This window comes from Schistocerca nitens, chromosome 3 (genome assembly GCF_023898315.1).
Source record: "Schistocerca nitens isolate TAMUIC-IGC-003100 chromosome 3, iqSchNite1.1, whole genome shotgun sequence".
NCBI lineage: Eukaryota > Metazoa > Arthropoda > Insecta > Orthoptera > Acrididae > Schistocerca > Schistocerca nitens.
The window spans coordinates 734,682,870-734,703,598 of NC_064616.1; the positions used below are offsets into that span (position 1 = coordinate 734,682,870).

The 20,729-nt window shown below is 43.4% G+C and overlaps 1 protein-coding gene across 1 annotated transcript in view; it reads right to left on the reverse strand.

The window, feature by feature from the left end:
* Positions 1-19,010, reverse strand: part of LOC126249410 (secreted frizzled-related protein 1-like) — a 446,333-nt gene extending 427,323 nt beyond the window's left edge. The window contains exon 1 of the mRNA XM_049951064.1: positions 18,521-19,010. Within this exon, the coding sequence (XP_049807021.1) occupies positions 18,521-19,010 (490 nt within the window). The remainder of the gene's footprint in view (positions 1-18,520) is intronic.
* Between the last annotated feature and the right edge of the window lie 1,719 nt (positions 19,011-20,729).

A 20,729-nucleotide genomic window follows, 5' to 3' on the forward strand; every position in this document is an offset into this window, starting at 1 on the left:
ACATCACACACAACCATGCCCGAGGCAGGATTCGAACCTGCGACCGTAGCAGTCGCACGGTTCCGGACTGCGCGCCTAGAACCGCGAGACCACCGCGGCCGGCTGCTCGTCATCAGTTTTGTTATCGTTTGTTTGGATATCGATGTTCCCAGCGATCAGCAACAAAACAGACAACCACTGGGGACTCTTCATTATCTGTTGTAATGGAGTAGACCTCTTTCAGAGGAAATTCCATGAACAGAAACAGCCATTAAATGAATAGGAACTGTTACGACGTAAAGTCATGCCCCGGCACGCCAGTCGGCAACGAAAGAGAAGAGATGGCTGTGAGAAGACGTCAGCCAATCGCACGCTACGACTCCTCTCCAGGACGACAACGCAACACCAGCGGCACGTATATGAAGAGGACATAAGTGCCGCGACCGACGCAGCTCCAAGATTAGGCACTTGTATAGAAGCGTCAACTCTGTTCACTTCGCTTCTACTCTTTATGTAACACAGACCTGGAATTGCTTATACTGAAGAAGATCTACTATTTCGTATGTCGCCCTTTGCTTGCGACACATCTTTGTAATTGCACAGTTAAATCTTGTATCTTTTATTTCTGAAATAAAACTGATTAATACGATTTCTTTGAATGTTTGTCTAGTGACCCGAGCACGCAGGATTCCTAGACACCACATATTTGACGACGAGCATGGAGATATAATAGGAACCTACATATAACGACTGTTATCACTAGGCGAGAAACATTTCTGAAAAAATAAATGTTCCTCTGTAAAAGGTAGCTATTTATTAGCATACCTACACAAGGAAGAGGGAAGAAACACTCTCTTTGCATCATATTTGCATTAAGAGATGGTGCTGCAGTTAAGCTTATTTCCGAGACGATGCACTATTATAAATAAACAGTAACTAATTCAGTGGAACAGTGGATCAAAAACACACCAGAGATTACACATTACTGTGAAACAAACACAAATCATCATAAATATAGTGAAAAGCTTAACAGTAAATGAAGAATCCGAAAAGTGAAAGAATGGGCTAACAGCACGAAATAATTCAACATTACCAGCTCGTTAAGATTATTTATAGCGATGTATTCCCCAGGCACCTAATAAAAGTTGCCAACGTTTACATAAGGCCACGGAAATAACAATACATACTGGCAAAGAGCTAGCACCAGACAGAAAATAAAAATAGTGTGTGTGACCAATACTGTTTAATATCTAAATCGACGACATGGTCAAGGAATAAATGAAGAACAGAATACTCCAAGGTATAAGAATTGGGACAGATAAATTTCTAAATACGATGCTTTTTGCCAACAACCAGGTAATCATACAGGGCAGTGAAGACAAATTATAAATAGCAATACACAGATCCTAAATTATAACCTGGATATGCCAACAACAAAAACAATGGCATTTTTAGGAAAGTACCCCATAACAACTAAGTCAATTGGCAGTTAAATAATAACAGACCAGGTTTCCCATTTCCAGTATCAAGTATGTGACATAACTTTTGAAGAAAAGAAGGACATAAATAGGAAAATTTAACCTCTGTCAACATACATGTGGCTCAGAAAGATGAACATTGAAAGTAAAACGACAAGAGAAGCAAATCCAAGTGACATTTTAGAAAGTCTTTGTGCTACCTACAGTGCTACACGGAGCAGAAAGACATTAAGATCAAAAGACATAAGGCAACTTGAAACAACAGAAATGAAATTCCCCTATTCTGTGAAAGGCTGCACAAGAGAAGGAAAAATAAGAAATGAAGAAACAGGAAAAGGACTGGGAATACAACTATTAAATGACAAAGTAATCCAACGAGTGCAGGTTTGGGAAGAGCATGTATTGCGTATGTAACTTCAGAAAACCCTTCGACAGGCGATGGAATACAATCATATTGGAAGAAGGAGTGTGGGAAGGCTGAGGAAAAGATGGTGAGCCTGGCACAGGCCACAATGCCTAATCCTGGTGTGGCAGAACAAGAAGAACAAGATTTTGCTGTATGTGTATCTCGGTGTAAACCTTGTGGAGACAGTAGGTTCCAACTACCTGAAACTCGTGTCCTTTTGGCAACTATGAGGCCACGGGACGAGAAGGCACCGAGGGGATTTTGTGATAAAACGCTGGGGATGGCTGCTCGTTAACTGGCCCTGCGCGCCGGTGAAATGTGAGCGCCGGACGCTTTATCAGAAGCAGGCGGCGGGTGCGCCGGATACGTGTCGCAAAAAGAGAAGCAAAAAGCCGGCCTCCCAGTCGAAGCCAAGAGCGAATCGATAAATCGTGCAAAATAAAAGAAAGGGACGGGGAAAAGAAATAGTCGCGTCGTATCCGCCGGTGTCTGCGACGCGGAGTCCACGCAAAAAAGAGGAGCCCGAGATATTACCTGGCCTGCATCGCCTATTCACTCGCGTGTCGGTTCCGAAATGAGAATATCGCCAGAGTGCATCTCACTGCGTGGTTCGGCCGTGTTTGGAATCCAGTTTTAACACCGTGGAAGGCTGGAATTTAACGCTTATAGCCAAACAAACCCGTGACAGATTGCGCAGTTTCACGTTCTAAGCTCCGTTTACTGGGATAACCGTAAAATGGTTCAGGGACGAAATTATGCTTGTTTACCAAGCGAAAACATTTCCGTCTCCGTACCTGTTGGCCTCACACTTAATAGCTCCGATACTAGAGCATCTTACATAAATGACGACCGTGGCAGAGCAACGTTAACACCCATGTATCATATATGATTTTATTCGTAGCTGTTATTTTCGCACCAACTGTAGTATATATTTCAGAATAAAATTCAGTCGTCAGTAGTAATGAAATTATTATTTCGCCTTACCGGCTTCAACAGATGAATCTGTCATCCTGAGAAGCCTACAAAATTAAGGATGTTATAAATCAGTAGACTTTGGCCATAAATTAAATTTATGTAAAGTGTACGAAGTTTATCGCAAAAAATTACTTGATATTGATTTGGAAGATATAAATATCTTCTTCACAGGAACATAATGCCATGACATGTCAAAAATGTACATATTGTGGGTGATTATTATAAACGCAGATTGGTAATTTACACTAAATGGATCAAATATATGTACATAGTCAAGTTGTTGCACTAGCAGTAAGGAATTCATATAAAAGGATATAAAAAGTGTAACTAAGGTATATAAAGAAGTTATGTAATACATTTGAGAATTAGTCCATTCCCTTTAGATATCAGAACTGTGTGTCATGGTTTTCAAACGCATTATATATAACTTCTTTATACACCGGTAACTTATCTATAGTTTTTATATGCTTTTATATATGTTCCTTGCTGCTAGCACAACAATTTAGCTATGTACATAAATGTGATTAATTTATTGCAAATTATCAATTTGTCAATCTGTATTTACAATAATCACAGACAATATGTACATTTTTGGTCGTGTCATGGCATTATGGTTCTGTGTAGAACATATCGATATCTGTTGAAACCAACAATAAGTAAGGTTTTGTAACACATTTCTTGTAATTTACATAAATGTATGCCCACGGTCTACTGATTTATAGTACTCCTAATTTTGTAGGCTTCTGAAAATGACATATTAATTTGTTGAAACCGATAAAGTGAAGTAAAAATATCTGTGCGACTGGCTACTGAATTTTATTCTGAAATGTCTGTATCATATTGCGGTAGACGTTATTTCTAACTCTAATCGGCGTTTACAAACCAGATTTCACCAGTTTATCTTAGTTTCCCGAATAGTCTTTTGCTAGAACTTTAAGTCAAATCCTCTCGCAGCTTTTTTTACATACCTAACTGTTGTTTTATATCATTAACATAAATTGCGTTCACAGAAAGGCAACCACAAAGCCGTTATTTTCTGCAGTAAGGACTTTTCTTATTAGAGTTATTAGAGTCTTATTCTTTTCAAAGATGTTGTTGTTGTGCATCTTTAGGGCACTCAACATCGCAGTCATCAGCACCCGCTTTTCAAAGAAACGTGGGAGACCCCCACCACCTATTTTAGACGATCTTCCGTATTTACAGAGATTTTGTGAACATACAGACATAAACAGTTCATTTCTTTTCCTATTTTTCTGATTTATTTGTAATGTATTGCCATTGTCTTCTCCTTCACTTCTGTACTACTCTGACGTTACTGACAGCTCAATCACCAAGAAGAATACGTTACACCGCTGATCAGGTTCATGACAGCACATGCATAATTAGGGCTGCAGAATTGTATATGCCGTCTGGCTTAAAAAAAATAGTATAGTGTGAAGCACCCACAAGCGAAAAGTAGGGCATCCACGAGTCGTGGCACAGGATTGAAGAGAACATGGCTATATTTCTACGGAATATCTCTCCACACTATGTGAAGGAAGGAAGGAAGGAAGGAAAATTAAGATTTAGCGTCACGACGATGACGAGGTTATTCGGGACGGAGCTCGGATTAGAAAGCAGGGAGAAGGAAATCGGCCGTGTCTTTTTCAGAGGTACCATCCTAGATTTGCCTTAAATTATTCTGGGAAACCGTTGCATTGTCGAAAGGGGACTGGAACCGCTGTCGTCTGAAGTCCAAGGACACAAACCAGCAACAGTTTCTGCTGAAGGACCCTGAAGAATGAGTTCCAATGAATCATATCCCAGACACGTTCGATGGCCAACATGTCAGACGAACTTACAGGAGAGCTACCCATCGTTGCTGAGTGAAAGCTTTCACATTTCCCGCCACACGTGGTTGCGCATTGTCGTGCTGAAATATGGTGCCTGAAGAAGAGTCAGGAACTGTCTAAAAACTCTCCGGTCCATGTTCACATTGCCGGCCGCGGTGGTCTCGCGGTTCTAGGCGCGCAGTCCGGAACCGTGCGACTGCTACGGTCGCAGGTTCGAATCCTGCCTCGGGCATGGATGTGTGTGATGTCCTTAGGTTAGTTAGGTTTAAGTAGTTCTAAGTTCTAGGGGACTGATAACCACAGCAGTTGAGTCCCATAGTGCTCAGAGCCATTTGAACCATGTTCACATTTTCCCCAACAAATATTAGTTGGTATTGTATTTTTTGTGCAGTGGTGGCCTAAAACATAGGATTTGGCGTTTCTCCGCTATGCTGCTCAAGAATTCAGTCTGCTGGACAGTAGTCATCAAGGTAGCTTCTAACGCTTATGCAGCCATCACTATAGAACACTAGAGCAAATAGAAACGGGATTCCTACGGAAACAATATATTTTGACACCCAGCACTCTATCACCGGCATTCAGGTGTCCACTCCAGCGTCGAGATAACACTGTAGACGAAGCTGTATTATCCGTTACGGCCATATGGTCAAGGTGTTATGGGCAATTGCGGGGGCCAGCACCCCCTTGTAGCCACATATAATCCTGTTCTGTCCATTGGTTAGACACACACATCATTGCGATAGTAGCATGGTAAGAAAATACGTTCCCTGGAACCAATCATAATGTTCCATTTGAACTCATTCACATGCAGATATTGCACCCTTTGACGTCGACGAGGTACGCTGGCTGTTGCTCTCACGTTTGACCATTCCAGTAGCAAAAGGGAGAACGCAGTTGGACTTACGTGTATGCCAGCTTTCTGCTACCTGAATCACTTATTGCTGACACTCTGTTTTAAACATTCCCTAAAGGGAAAGGAAGATTAGTGTTTGACTCCTCGTTGACAACGAGGTCATTAGGAAACGGATCACAAGTTCGGATTGGGGAAGAAAATTGGCCATGTCCTTTCAGAGGAATCGCCCCGCCATCCGCCTTAAGCGACTTAGGGAACTCACGTAAAACTTAAATCTGGATGGCCGGAGAGGAATTTGAACCGGCGTCCTCCCGAATACAAGACCAGTGTCTTAATCAATGCGCCATCTCGTTCGGTAATATCTTCGAACTTATGATTCATGCTGATCATTCTTTCCGGGATTTTTAACTATCACAAACGTTAGTAGAGAACGTCTCAGAACAGTTATGATCAGACAGTGCGTTTATGGTCGTTGTGCTGTATCAAATTATGGTGATAGTAGAAATTTTCTTTGCCAGAATTTGGCCAGCATGAACAGGACAAGTCGTAGTTCCCGTTCACTGAACTATGCTGGAATAACCTCGATAGAAACCTAAATCTTCCCTCCGTATCTCAGGTAGGGAGGGTATGATACTGTTGGCTATAACTCACGTTTTCCACGATGACGTTAACCACGTAGACCCTCTAGAAAACTGTTCTACATGCTGGTAGTAAGTTAAATTCTTTTCTTGAATATATTGAATTCGCATGAAACACAACAAATTGCCGTACAGCGCTCATCAGAGTGGTCGCGGGAACATACACAGTGTCAGGTTGGTACAATATATCGACAACAAAGTACGTCGTCGTCGTCGTCGTCGTCGTCATCGTCATCATCATCATCTTATCGTCACATTTTGCTAACCAGACACTAGTACATGACTGAACGCGTGAGAAGACATCAGGCAACTACTGAAAAGTCTTCAATATCGCACTGTTGACTGATTTCAGGTATTATGACAGCATATAGTGATGCCGGATGTGCCGGCAGCTGTGGCCGAGCGGTTCTAGGCGCTTCAGTCCGGAACCGCGCGGCTGCTACTGTCGCAGGTTCGAATCCTGCCTCGGGCATGGATGTGTGTGATGTCCTTAGGTTAGTTAGATTTAAGTAGTTCTAAGGCTAGGGGACTGATGACGTTAGATGTTAAGTCCAATAGTGCTTAGAGCCATTTTTGATGCCGGATGTCACTGTCAACCGGTACGCAATACGATGGTCTAAAACTAGCTTCTCAAAGAGCACCTGATCGTAAATTTTTCTGCGGGATTTTCAAACTCTCTTTCTCGTTGTTAAGAACAAAATATGCATACTTGTACTCCAGCGGTTTAGGCGAAAAATAGGATCAGGAATTGCAAAAAGACATGGACTAAATTTCCGCTCGGTGTAATAAATGGCAGCTCTCATTAAATGTGGTTAAATGTAAGACAATACTTATAACAAACAGAAAGAACCCGATAGCATCTTATTACAAAATTAGTGGTGAACATCGTATGCATATTCAGGGATAAACCAAGAAGACATAAAATTTGACGCTCACTTAAAATCATTATTGATGAAGGCACGTTGAAGACTTGCATTTGTTGTAAGGGTTCTATAGGGAAAAAAAAAAATCTCGTACGAGGTCCTAGTACAACAATTTCTACAGCATTGTTCCAGTGTTTGGAGTACTTATCAAGTACCCATGACAACAGACCGCGAACGAATTCAGAGATGAGTTGGGATGATCTTAAAAGGATGAAAATGTAACAGAAATGCTCAGGGAACTAAAATGGGAATCCTTGGAAAACATAAGAAGCAGATCTCGCCATCTTATCGTTGGGCAATCATATAGAAACTGTACTCGAAGAAGACTGTGCGACCATTATTCTGCCATCATTGTATATCACTCGTAGGGTCGTGAGAATGAGATGAAAAAGATTAGGGTGCACAGAGATATATATAAATAGTCATTTTTCAATTACTCAGTACCGCAATGGAAAAAGAAAGAAAATAAACACGAGGGCATGCTGAACTAGTAATGTCTTACAATTTTTTGTTCTGTTCCCAATATCGGTTGAGGTATTATATGCCACGCATATTACTCGGTCGACTTTCCTGCTTCGCTGAAACAAGTTGCATCCCTCTGCAGCTGGAGGGTTCCGTGTAACTACAGCGATAAGCCAAAACATTATGACCACTGCCCAGAGAGTCGTTGGACGCCGCTTAGTGGCGTTGCGGGCACATGACGTGGTAACAAAAGCATATAATCAGACCAGACCCGGAAGGGGGATCACTGCAGCGAAGATATGGGCTGCTAATGGGGAAATCCATTGAGTAAGTGGCTCTGACAAAGGGTATAATATTATTACGCAGAGGCTGTGAACGAGCACTGGACGATTGTTCACTTGCTACTGTCGTGATCATCTACGGAAAGAGGTTGACGGACAATGGAACTACAACTAGGCGCCAAATGGTTGGTCGTCCACGACTCTTCATAGAACGTGGGGTTCGGAGATTTGTCTGCTCTGTAAAATAGATGGTGATATGTGGCATCTCTGCCGAAAGAGCACAATGCTGTTGCACACGCAAGTGTTTCAGAGCACACAGTTAAGAAAAAAAAAGTTCAAATGTGTGTGAAATCTTATGAGACTTAACTGCTAAGGTCATCAGTCCCTAAGCTTACACACTACTTAATCTAAATTATCCTAATAACAAACAGACACACGCCCATGCCCGAGGGAGGACTCGAACCTCCGCCGGGACCAGCCACACAGTCTATGACTGCAGCGCCTGAGACCGCTCGGCTAATCCCCCGCGGCTGCACACAGTTCATCGTACATTGTTGAACATGGAGGTTCGCAGCAGACCACCACCACGTGTTGACATGTTGATCTAACGACATTGTCACTTACGACTGCAGTGAGCACGGGACATCGGGATTCAATCGTCGATCAATGCGAACGAGTCGGCTTTTCGGGCGAATCACATTTTTGCTACACTAGGTCGCTGGTCGTCTCCACAAACGCCGTCATTGAGGTGAACGGCGGCTCGAAACGTGCAGCACGCCACGGACGCGGGCTGGAGGGAGCAGTATTATGATATGGGAGACATTCTCCTGCTTTTGCATGGGAACTGTGGTAGTAATCGAAGACACGCTGACAGCTGCGAACCACCTGCAACGACTTTGCTTAATGTCTTCCCCCGGTGGCGATGTCATCTTTCAGCAGTATAACTGCCCTAGTCTCGGAGCCAGAAATGTGCTACTGTCGTTTGAGGAGCATTATAATGAACTCACGTTGATGTCTCAGCGATCAAATTCGTCTGACGTAAATCCTATGGAACCCATTTGGATCGCTATCTGGCGCCATCACCGCTTTCGCAAATTAGTGGCCCGTTATTTACGCGAATTACGTGACTTGTGCGTAGACATCTAATGCCACATACCTCCACAAACCCACCGATAAACTGTCGGATCCCTGATACGGAGAATCAGTGATGTATTTCGTTCTAAAGATAGCCAAACAAGCTATTAAGCAGGTGGTCATAATGTTTTGGCTCATCAATGTATGTTGGAATGTGAGGAACAGCGTGTTCTAGTCGAATTTCTAACCGCAGAAAACGTCCCTCTAACTGAAAACATGAAAGATGTGTATGATAATGTGCGATTTTTGGTTATTCATGCTCGTAATGAAGGGAAGGCGATGCTAGCCTCAACGTGTGCGACAGAGCTCCATCAGTTTCCAAAACTTTAAAACCACCTTCGAAGACTTCACTTTGATGGCGATGAAGCGGCGCAAGCAGAGGTGAGGTTGCTGCTCCCTGAACAAAGTCAAATATTCTACAGTGACGCTATCAACGCAAGAGTAACTATGTTGGCAAATAAATATGTAGACATCAATAATTGAAATGTAGAATGTTAATAAACTTTGTTTTATTTAGAGATCTTTACGAGTTTTCACATAAAAAATTCGGAGGCATTACTTTTCAGCACGCCTTTGTAATATTGGAACAATGTACCGTAAATTGGATTGCGGGGTATATCTATAGATGTAAATGGAAGTTTAATAGTGTATTACAAAATGGCTACTGGATTTTTTGCTGGTTATTTTTGTATAATCTAATCAGAAGGGCATTTTATTGATGAATTTAATATATATGAATTTAATATATATTTTTTCAGACTGTAAGGTCTTGACAAATACTGATGCAGACATCACGATTTTCGATGAGCCAGTAGTCATCATCTCTATGTGGTGCACGTGAATCAATATCCCATTCGAAAACAAAATTTTTATATGGATCGCCCAGCAATAGATACAGTGTACGAATATCAGCTTCTGTTATCTGGAGCTGGCAGAATCTTACCACAGTGGCCGTGAGGTGGCGCAGAGCATAATACACGAACGTTCTCTACCCTTGGGGTTCTCATTGCTGCAGGGTCTGAGGCAACAGTAATGATCGAAGACATGCTATTTTCCCTGTTCCTCTTGAAATAGCAGTTCACTGTTTCCACGTCCTTGTTATAAGATTATAAAGATGTCACAGTGCTGTATATGATAATCTAGATTTCTCAAAAAATCGTGTATCTGTGAGCGCATCCCCAGTGGCGCGGTCTGTGGCCTTAAAACGACGGTGCGAGTACTTTAGCTGCAGCCTAGAGGCTCACTCGGAAGATGCCCGAAGTGTATAAAGTCAAAATATCCAGGGAAGAAATGTGGTTTTTACGCCTGCACGCCAAAAATCTAATCGATAATACATTTTTCATCTTTCCAGAGTCGCGTAAAGGATCTTGCTGGCAGATTAAAACTGTGTGTCAGAGCGACGTTCGCACTCAGAACCTTTGCCTTTCGCCGGAAAATGCTCTACTGACTGAGTTACCCGAGCAGAAATAGCGACCCGCCCACACAGCTTTACATCCGCCAGCACCTCTTCTCTACTTTTCAAACCTCAAAGAAGTTCTCCTCTCATAATTTTAGCTGCATAAGATATGCATTTTACTTACATATGATTTGACGATCAGTAACTGTATGAAATTCAGCCACGTGATACCAGTCGAGGAGGTCGTAACTAAATGAAATATTATTCCAAATTATTCGCTGAATGCGACTTTCAAGACGTCAGCAGTGGTAAATATAGATGTATTATTCAATTGCGACATAAAAGTTTGTACCCGAGCCCAAATTTCTTGCTTATCGCGACGGTCGCTTTAATCATTTCGGATATCCGTGCACGCTCCCCGGCTCGATCCAAACTACTGATGTCATGAAATTCACATTCAGCGAATAATTTGGAATAATATTTCGTATAGCTGCTGACCGTCAAATCACATGTAAGTATCATAAGCCGAGGTGGGGCATAAGACGATAAAATGGTCTCAATTCCTTGTAGTAGCGTCATTGTCCCTGAGAAGCAATCAAGTAATGTTGCGAGCTTAAAGAGAGGCGTACATAAGACTTCGATATAAGGAAGTGGTCAGTGATAAATGGCGGTTTGGATCGGCCCGGAGAGCGTGCACGGATAGCCAAAATGATTCTGGCAACCGCTAACGAAAAGCGAGAAATCCAGATTCGCGTTCCACCCCAAAACAAATTTTCATGTCACGATTGGGTAATAATCTATGCTCATTCCAGCTAATGTATGAAAATCTCATTCAGAGAATATCTAGGAATAAAATTAATTTTAGTTCATTTGTTTCATTTATGTATTGTTAATTTCCTTGGTGATGTAAAGGACCCTTTTTATTACTCGCCGTGTAGGCATCCTACATTTAAATGTCATCTCGTTGTTTACAATTCTCAATATCAGGAATAATATTTTCCAGTTAACCTTACTTATGGGCTTTTTGCAGCGCCAACGTCGCGCGACTTTATTTCGGTTTTATAGGTATTCCTTTTATTATCACCTTTCTGGGAAAGGTTCACACTCTCTCCTAACGGAATGTCGGTAGAAGATACAAGGGTCCAATATGGAATTGTTTAAGCATTCTCTTTCGTTGGTTCCGCGAAACAGCGGAAACAATGAATCAGAAAGGACCGGTGGAGAACTGAAAAGGAAGGAAGGTTAAGAGCTCATATCCGTCGAGAAATCGACAGTGGGCTTGTTCAAGAAATGAGCACGTCATTGTCTGACTATATCTGATACTATGGAAAAGTAACAGTCGTATGTTGAGTTTGTGCTCGGGTTTCCCTAACAAGCAGCTGAGGCTGAAGCTAAGACAAAATTTTTACGCGGCAGATTTTCTGTCGTTGATTTTCTTCCTTATAAACATTTGTATCGTTCCGAGGGTCTCAACTATCATTATTCAACGTGGATTTCTTAACATTAACAGAAATTAGTGAGGTCATGCGCCGGCCGGAGTGTCCGAGCGGTTCTAGGCGCTACAGTCTGAAACCGCGCGACCGCTACGGTCGCAGGTTCGAATCCTGCCTCGGGCATGGATGTGTGTGATGTCCTTAGGTTAGTTAGATTTAAGTAGTTCTAAGTTCTAGGGGACTGATGACCTCAGAAGTTAAGTCCCATAGTGCTCAGAGCCATTTGAACCAAGTGAGGAGATGCTGCTGGACTGGTCATTATGTGTCTTGTGTAAATTTCAGCCCTCTGGTGACTACTATACGATCAATTTCTGTAACAGTATACTGCTTTTTATTGTTGTTATTCTTAAGTTCCGTAGCTATCAGCGGTTCGAAGAGATAAGAGAAAATGTTAAGACTGCCACGTGGTAGCCACATAACCGTTCTTGTCAGGAACTGTTAAGATTAAAATAAAATTTAAAAATTTTAAACGAAGATCACTTGGAAAAGAACCGAATACTAAACCCAGCTAGGCCATGGCACATGGCTCACATTATAGTGAGGCGGGATTCAAAACCCTCTCCGGCCACCCAGATTTGGTTTTACATGGCTTCCCTAAATCTCGTAAGGCGAAAAACAGGGTGATTGCTTTCCTTCCCTATCATTGTTTAATCTGACCTTGCGCTTCATTGATAACGTCGTCGTTGACAGGATACAGTAATGGGAAAAGGGACATATACTTTAACGTGGAATCCAAATCACGTGTTGTTCCTGGCAACTCCTCAAATCGTTGAAAGGTGAAGGCAGAGTAAATGCAGACCGAAAATTTCCGTGACTCGAGCGGGATTTGGTCCCGCGACCTCTAGGTTTCTAGGCACGCGCTTTACCGCTAAACCACGATGTCCGACGACGTGACACTTACGTTTAATGTTTCTTTCTTCCTACCTTCGAATGCTAATAAATATATCTAGCGAGATTAAGAAACTGACATATAGATTAACAAGGTTCTCTTTCAGTGCTACCCCGAAAATCGGCAGACTTCAGTGACAGTGCTAATAACATTATTTTTTATTTAAATCTAGAGGTGTTTTGCATTATGGTTCGAATGTCTCATTTCCGGTTTATGTTTCTATTTTATCAGGAATTCACCAAGCTCTACAAAAATTCTGATGTACACTGATGGAGACAAGTGTTCCTCCACCAAATTTCAGACTGTGCAAGCATTTGACAGTACATGCGGTGATAACGAGTTAACATAACTGGCAAATCACCCGAACCCTATCGCGACAAGTACTTTTATCTATTTAAATTGTCATAATTTCTGTTTACTTACTCTACGGAAATGTGCCCATGAAATACCAACAATATAATTCAGAGACGGTGCGTTGCGTTTTATTTTCATGATTCGCTTCTAATGTCACCAGCAACAACAAAAGAAATTTGGATTACTTTTGACGTATGCCTCACAGCAGTTCTCCATATCTAATCTAACTAAATGTCTGTGGGTAATATGCGTACTGTATAAACTACTAGGACGGTAACTGTCTACTCCTGAAGGTAGTGTGTGTTCTGTAAGAAGTCATAGACGGTCTAGAGATTACTCCTTACAGATTTTACACATCTATTGTAATTTTAGAGCAAAGTTTCAAATAATCATCCATCATGCGGACGGGAAGCACAATGAGCTATACATCCCTCGACCTGAATACCAAAAATCGGTGCTGCTCTGAGCTGGGTGCCTGTGTGATAAAGACCTTCGCAGTGACGTAGAAATGACAGGCAGTGTGACAGAGACATACTGACGTGAAAATGGGAACCGCAGTGGGTTTCTCTGTGTCATCGCGTTCTGTGTTATTTCAGAGGAATACTTCCTCATATCCAGAGCTGTTCTGAAACCTCTCTGTTGTGTCACTTTGTATTCAATAAACTGAGAATAACACGTGCTCGTCCTCACGATCTGACTACACCAGATTAAGAGTAACTGGTTTTCCACACTTCCTTAAACTCTTAGAATATCACTCCACGTATGTAACAATGGGAGACAGAGAGTTGCAAAGCATTTGCTAAATTTACAGATGATATTTACACCAGAGAACTTTCCAGTGAATTGTAACATCGCCAGGAACAAGTTTATGTAGCGAAACTGCCAACGATATGAAAGCTTCCATTATATTGAGCGAAGAAGATATCGTATCAGTAGCGAAGGATCACTAATACGAATACGTTTCCGGTATTTCTATCGTACAATCTAACAGAGTGGAACATGAACTTACAAGCATTTGGCACTTTATTCTCACATGACCTAACTGTCACGTGAGCATTCAGAAAGGTAAGTTTTTCACTGTGCTGAAGCTTCAACCTCCCGGTGAACTTCTGTCAGCATTGAACTGGCACCTCACGCCCAGGTCGAGCTGCACGATTTTTTTTTTTTTTTCTGGAACGAGAAAGAGGACGCACGATGTCAGTAAAGACAAAATATTTTTCGTTCACTCTTCTGTATCGCAGCAGCTACGATCGGCATCACCTGCCTATCATCACGAACGTGGTCGCTTGTGCTTTGGTTCTTTGTCTTGACTGTTGACTTAGGTCTTCCGTCATGCAGTTGTATAATTGGACCGTTTTTAAGAAGGTGTCTCGGCTGATGCCCCATCCTTGTTGAATACAAAGGAAAAAGCTGTCTTCGTGCAGCCCATACCCTTTTTTTTAATTCACGAAACAGTTGACACGTGTTTCCCCGTAAGTCTGCAATATTCACTGACCGTGCATCTTTTTGTTCGCATTACGTCACGTTCACCTAAGAGTACACAAGCAAATAAGCATAATTCTTCTATATGTAAAGTGAGTCATACATAACTGAACATCTTCGAGGAATTTCGGACAGTTGTACAGCCATAGATTTACTCTCAAACGACATTGTGATATTTGTATCCTACACAGTGTTAACTTCACACATAACAGCATTTAAGATTTCGAGATAACAATGTCACAAACTGAGTACTCGGTTACCGCAGACAGCAACAAATGTTTCTACGAGAGTAGCTGATTTCCCTAAACGAGTATGTGCTGCAGTTGTTCACATCGCCAAGTCCATTAATCCATAAGCAGTTATTAGTATTTTTATATATCTAGTAATATACATAGTTGTAGGAAATCACTGCTTGAACGATGATGTAAGACAGTTTGAAAACCGTAAGGAATAAGAATTTAGTTAATTCATACTGTACGGTGTATTTCGAGGTTTGATACCGGATCTTCACGTGCATGTCATCTACTAAAATTAAAACATGTGGGTACCCGAGACTATCAGTAGGGCATATTAAGACATCAGTCGAAATTTAGCATATATATCTATTTCACATTGCTGCTCGACTCTAGATGCGCAAAATATCACTATAGATGTTCACTCCCGCAACACTTCTGACCAAATGCTGTGTTTTCTGAGAGACAACGTAGTTAAGGGCAAGAATAAATAATAACAAGAACACACATATGTGGAATCCGTTAAATGTGCAGTAGCATATTTAAAGTTGTCCATTTGAAACAACAGATTTCTACAGGTGACAATAACGATTATGTTAATTAAGACTGAAATACTTACTACGACTATTGATGTATTCACTTAAACATTTCGTAATGTTAGTGCGTCCACTCGAAACACTACAGTTACATCTCACAGATAATACAGCCGACCTGTAGCCGGTACAAAATCAATAAACCAAAGTGTGACTGTTTTTATACAAATGTTATCGAGTTGGACCACAAAGTACTGCGCTTCTGGGAAGCCACTCGTAGCAGAGGTGAACAAAGCTCTTATATTATAACACGTACCTCCTATGCACACAAATAAGACATGGAACAACCACAAAAGTTTATGACAGCTTTTCCATCGTCACATTTACAAGCCATTTACTAGCTATATTTCGCCCCAAACGTTGATGTAGTGGATTTCATATTCATCATAAAATAGCCATGTCTGCAGTGACTTCCGTTTACTGTTACACTGTTAAAAACCCATTAAGTTGCGAGCATTTGCTTTCACTCAAACCGATATTCTATACAGTTCTCGTTAATGTATGGAGTCAAGTTATTAAGATATGTAAGATAAAGGACTTCATTAGACGTACTTAAAGAGTAATTATAGTTCACGTACCGTATGCTTTGTCACTAACGGTGCCGTAAGTGTACCTCGGCGGCAGTAACACCTATTATTGTCGGATAGGGAAGTACGAGAACTTTTGCTGCAATTTTCAACGAGAAGGATGGAAGATTTATTTGTGTATAAGCACAAAGTTTCCTGTTGGTCTAATTTGACATGAACAGCTGAAAAGAGAGGAAAGTTTGGGTTCAACGTCCAATTGACGACGAGGTTATTAGCAATAATACCATATAGGACAAGGCAAGGATGAAGAAGGAAATCGGCAGTGTCCTTTTCATGGGAACCATCCTGAACATCACCTTGATCGGTTTAGAGAAATCACGGAAAACGTAAATCAGGATGGCCGAAAGAGGATTTCAACCCCGCTCCACTCGATTAAAAATCCAATGTGCCAACCACTACACCACCTCTCACAGTATAGTCAGCTTGTGCACTCACTGCATGTCGCTAGCAAATAGTGGATCAGAATACGTCTAAAAGTACCAGCATCGGACCTGAAGAAGAGCTACGCTGAAGTTGATCGGAAGGTCATCCGTACATTTCTGCAAATATTCTTAGACGAAAGTTTGTCATGGAGACTGACAGAAGGGAAACTGAAAAAGGAGCCCAATGAACAGATGGAAAATTTAAGAAGTAAAAAAATAATGCATAGATTTCCTGTTTTTTTATCTACATCTAAACTTGACAAATTAAAGTGCGTAGCTGAGAGTACTTTGTGTTGTGCAGAATTATGGTTTCTTCCATTTCTCTGGAGTTTATAGGTTCTGTGTGAGGTTTCCATGGAGCCTGTCCCACAAATCGAATACTGGAATTCTTTCCCATGAGCTTTCCGTGAGAAATTAAGGGCCTTACCTTGAGCACTAGTGTGTTAACTTCCTCATTAAAAAAATAAATAAATAAATAAATAAAATAAACTAACCAGATGCCATGTTGGCACCTACTTAACTATAAATTATTTTTGATGGAAAGTATAGTGGTCACATTATAATACTGAAAATTATCATGCGACTAGTTTTCTGTCCATTAAAAAACAACTTTTAGTGCAGTATTTGACCACTCTTGTTGCTCTCCTCTGAGTATGCACCAGGTTCTCTGTTAACCTAATATGATATAGACTCAGTACATTTAAGCTGTATACTAATAGGCCTATAGATCATGCAAATGACAGAGAAAACGAAGAGCATCCTACCAATGAATCAAAGGCTTTGTCACAATCGCGACTGCTCTTACGTAATTGTGTCACTTCATACCCCATTGAAGGAATGGCATTAGGGTTGGGTATGCCGTGAGTAATGAACCCCATAGTTGACACATTAATCGAATATATTACTAATAATAATAATATTAATAATAATAATAATAAGAGCAACTCTCTGGTGTTCTCAACAAATATCTGGCGCTCTTTCGTCTCTAATTTCTTTTCATGTTTTCATGAAAGTGTCAGGCTGGTTGAGATTCATAGGAAGAATTCTAAGAAAATGTGACTCATCGACGAAAGAAGTAGCTTACAAAACGCTTGTTCGTCCGATTCTTGAGTATTGCTCATCAGTATGGGACCCTTACCAGGTTGGATTAATAGAAGAGATAGACATGATCCAGCGAAAAGCAGCGCGATTCGTCATGGGGACATTTAGTCAGCGCGAGAGCGTTACGGAGATGCTGAACAAGCTCCAGTGGCGGACACTTCAAGAAAGGCGTTACGCAATACGGAGAGGTTTATTATCGAAATTACGAGAGAGCACATTCCGGGAAGAGATGGGCAACATATTACTACCGCCCACATATATCTCGCGTAATGATCACAACGAAAAGATCCGAGAAATTAGAGCAAATACGGAGACTTACAAGCAGTCGTTCTTCCCACGCACAATTCGTGAATGGAACAGGGAAGGGGGGATCAGATAGTGGTACAATAAGTACCCTCCGCCACACACCGTAAGGTGGCTCGCGGAGTATAGATGTAGATGTAGATGTAGGCTATAGCATTATTTGAGATTGGAGTGAATGATATCCATTGCCGTCTGGGAAGAGTACAAGTAAACTCCGAGAGATAGTACAGTAACAATGGACCACTATCGGGAGAAACCGTTCAAAGACCTGACAGGACATACAGATTTAGACTGGGCCAATTTAAATTAGATTAAAAGTATTTCTTCGAGCAAATGAATTTCAGAATAGTAGGGACGTGCAGACCTTTCGATTAATTCCTCATCCCGGAGGACCATTTAACTCAGGATCTGTGGAAGGAACTATAGCTTTTCTTTTAAATACGTATTACGTATTTTCACTTTACGACATGTCTACACCGTTGAAGATCTCCTTGCCGTGTACCTACGGGACAAAAAAACTGATGTAATAAAATTAAAAATTGTCTACGATATTTGTCAGGTCGCCAGTAACGGTCCCTGCAATGCTTCCCTCCACACAAAGAGACAGTACGGGGGTGCACGTTGCAACAATGAACGCAGTACCGCACGTGGCAACTGAAAATGAAGCGCCTGCTGCAGCTGCCAGAGAAGTGGGCGTGCGACTCACCGGCGGCGGCGTCGTCGCGCGCCTGCGGCGTGATGCACATGTCGTTGTCCACGGGGAACCTGTCGCAGCGGAACATGTCGGGCCACGGGAAGCCGTAGGCGTTCATGCGCGCCTCGCAGCCGACGCGCACCTTGTCGCAGAGCGACCGGCACGGGTAGATGGCGCGGTCGAGGCACACGGGGCTGAACAGCGAGCAGAGGAAGAGCTGCGTGTCGGGGTGGCAGCGTACGTTGAGCAGAGGCAGCCAGGACGCCGCCTGCTGCGACACCTCGGCCATGGTGTCGTGCTCCAGCAGGTTGGGCAGCCGCATCTTGAGGTAGCCGATGCCGTGGCAGAGGCTCATGTTGCGCGGGATGTCGACGCAGATGGGCTGCGAGGGCCGGCCGGCGCCCAGCCCGCCCCAGTAGGCGAGCGAGCGGCGCGCGGCGGCGGCGGCTGCGCCCGCGGCCAGCGCCAGCCACAGCCACGCGGCAGCTCCGGGTCCCGTCATGGCGGCGCGCCGACTGCCGCCGCGGCCGCGCCGCTGCCTCGGCCCCAGCGGCGCGCGTCACGTGACACGCCGGGCCACGTGCCGCCGACCTCGCCCAACGCCCGCGCCCGCCGCGCCGCCGACACCCGCCGGCACCCCTCCGCCACCCGGCACCGCAAAATTTTGCGACAGCCCGCCTAGCACGGCACCAAAACGCAGTTACTTAGAAAAGACATGGAACATGGACATCTCGGAGGTAATGCATATACACTGAGGTGACAAAAGTCATGTGATACCTCCTAGTATCGTGTCTGACCTTTTGCCGGGCATAGTGCAGCAACTCGACCTGGCGTGGACTGAACAAGTAATTGGAGGTCTCTTGCACAAATATTGAGCCATTCTGCCTCGCCGGCCGGAGTGGCCGAGTGATTCTAGGCGCTACAGTCTGGAGCCGCGCTACCGCAACGGTCGCAAGTTCGAATCCTACCTCGGGCATGGATGTGTGTGATGTCCTTAGGTCAGTTAGGTTTAAGTAGTTCTAAGTTCTAGGGGACTCATGACCTCAGAAGTTAAGTCCCATAGTGCTCAGAGCCATTTTTTGATCTCTCGATTATATCCCATAAATTTCGATGGGATTCATGTCCGGCGATCTGGACGGCCAAATCATTCACTCGAACTGTCAAGAATGTTCTTCAAGCCATCGCAAAGCCGGCCGGAGTGGCCGTGCGGTTCTAGGCGCTACAGTCTGGAGCCGAGCGACCGCTACGGTCGCAGGTTCGAATCCTGCCTCGGGCATGGATGTGTGTGATGTCCTTAGGTTAGTTAGATTTAAATAGTTCTAAGTTCTGGGGGACTGATGACCTCAGAAGTTAAGTCCCATAGTGCTCAGAGCCAACCAGTCGCAAATAATTGTGGGCCGGTGATGTGATATTGTTGTTTGGGGACATGAAGTTCATGAATTTACTGCAGATGGTCCCGAAGTAGCCGAATATAACCATTCCCAGCCAATGATTGGTTCATTTGCACCAGAGGACCCAGTCCATTCCATGTAAACACAGCCCACGCCGTGATGCAGCCACAACCAGATTGCACAGTGCCTTGTAGACTACCAGGGTCCATGGCTTGCAGGGTCTGCGCCAAACTCGAACCCCACCATCAGAGCCGCGCGGGGTAGCCGTGCGGTGCGGTCTTAGGCGCCTTGCCACGGTTCGCGCGGCTCCCTCCCCCCCCCCCCCCCCGCCCTCCCTGTCGAAGGTTCGAGTCCTCCCTCGGGCATGGGTGTGTGTGTTGTCCCTAGCGTAAGTTAGTTTAAGTTAGATTAAGTAGCTATGGACCGATGACCTCAGCAGTTTGGTCCACCAGTCCTTACCACAAATTTCCGGCCTCCCCACCATCAGCTCTTACCAACCGAAACCGGGACTGCTCTGACCAGGCTACGGTTCTCCAGTCGTGCTGAGTCCAACCGATATGGTCACGAGCCATGGAGAGGCGCTGCAGGCGATGTCGTGCTGTTAGCAAGGACACACGCGTCGATCGTCTGCTGCCATAGCCCATTAACGCCAAATTTCGCCATACTGTGCTAATAGATACGTTCGTCGTTCGTCTCACATAGATTTCTCCGGTTATTTCACGCAGTGTTGCTTGTCTGTTAGCACTGACAACTCAATGCAAAAGCCGCTGCTACCGGTCGGTAAGTGAAGGCTGTCGGCCGCCACTGCGTTGTCCATGGTGGGAGATAAT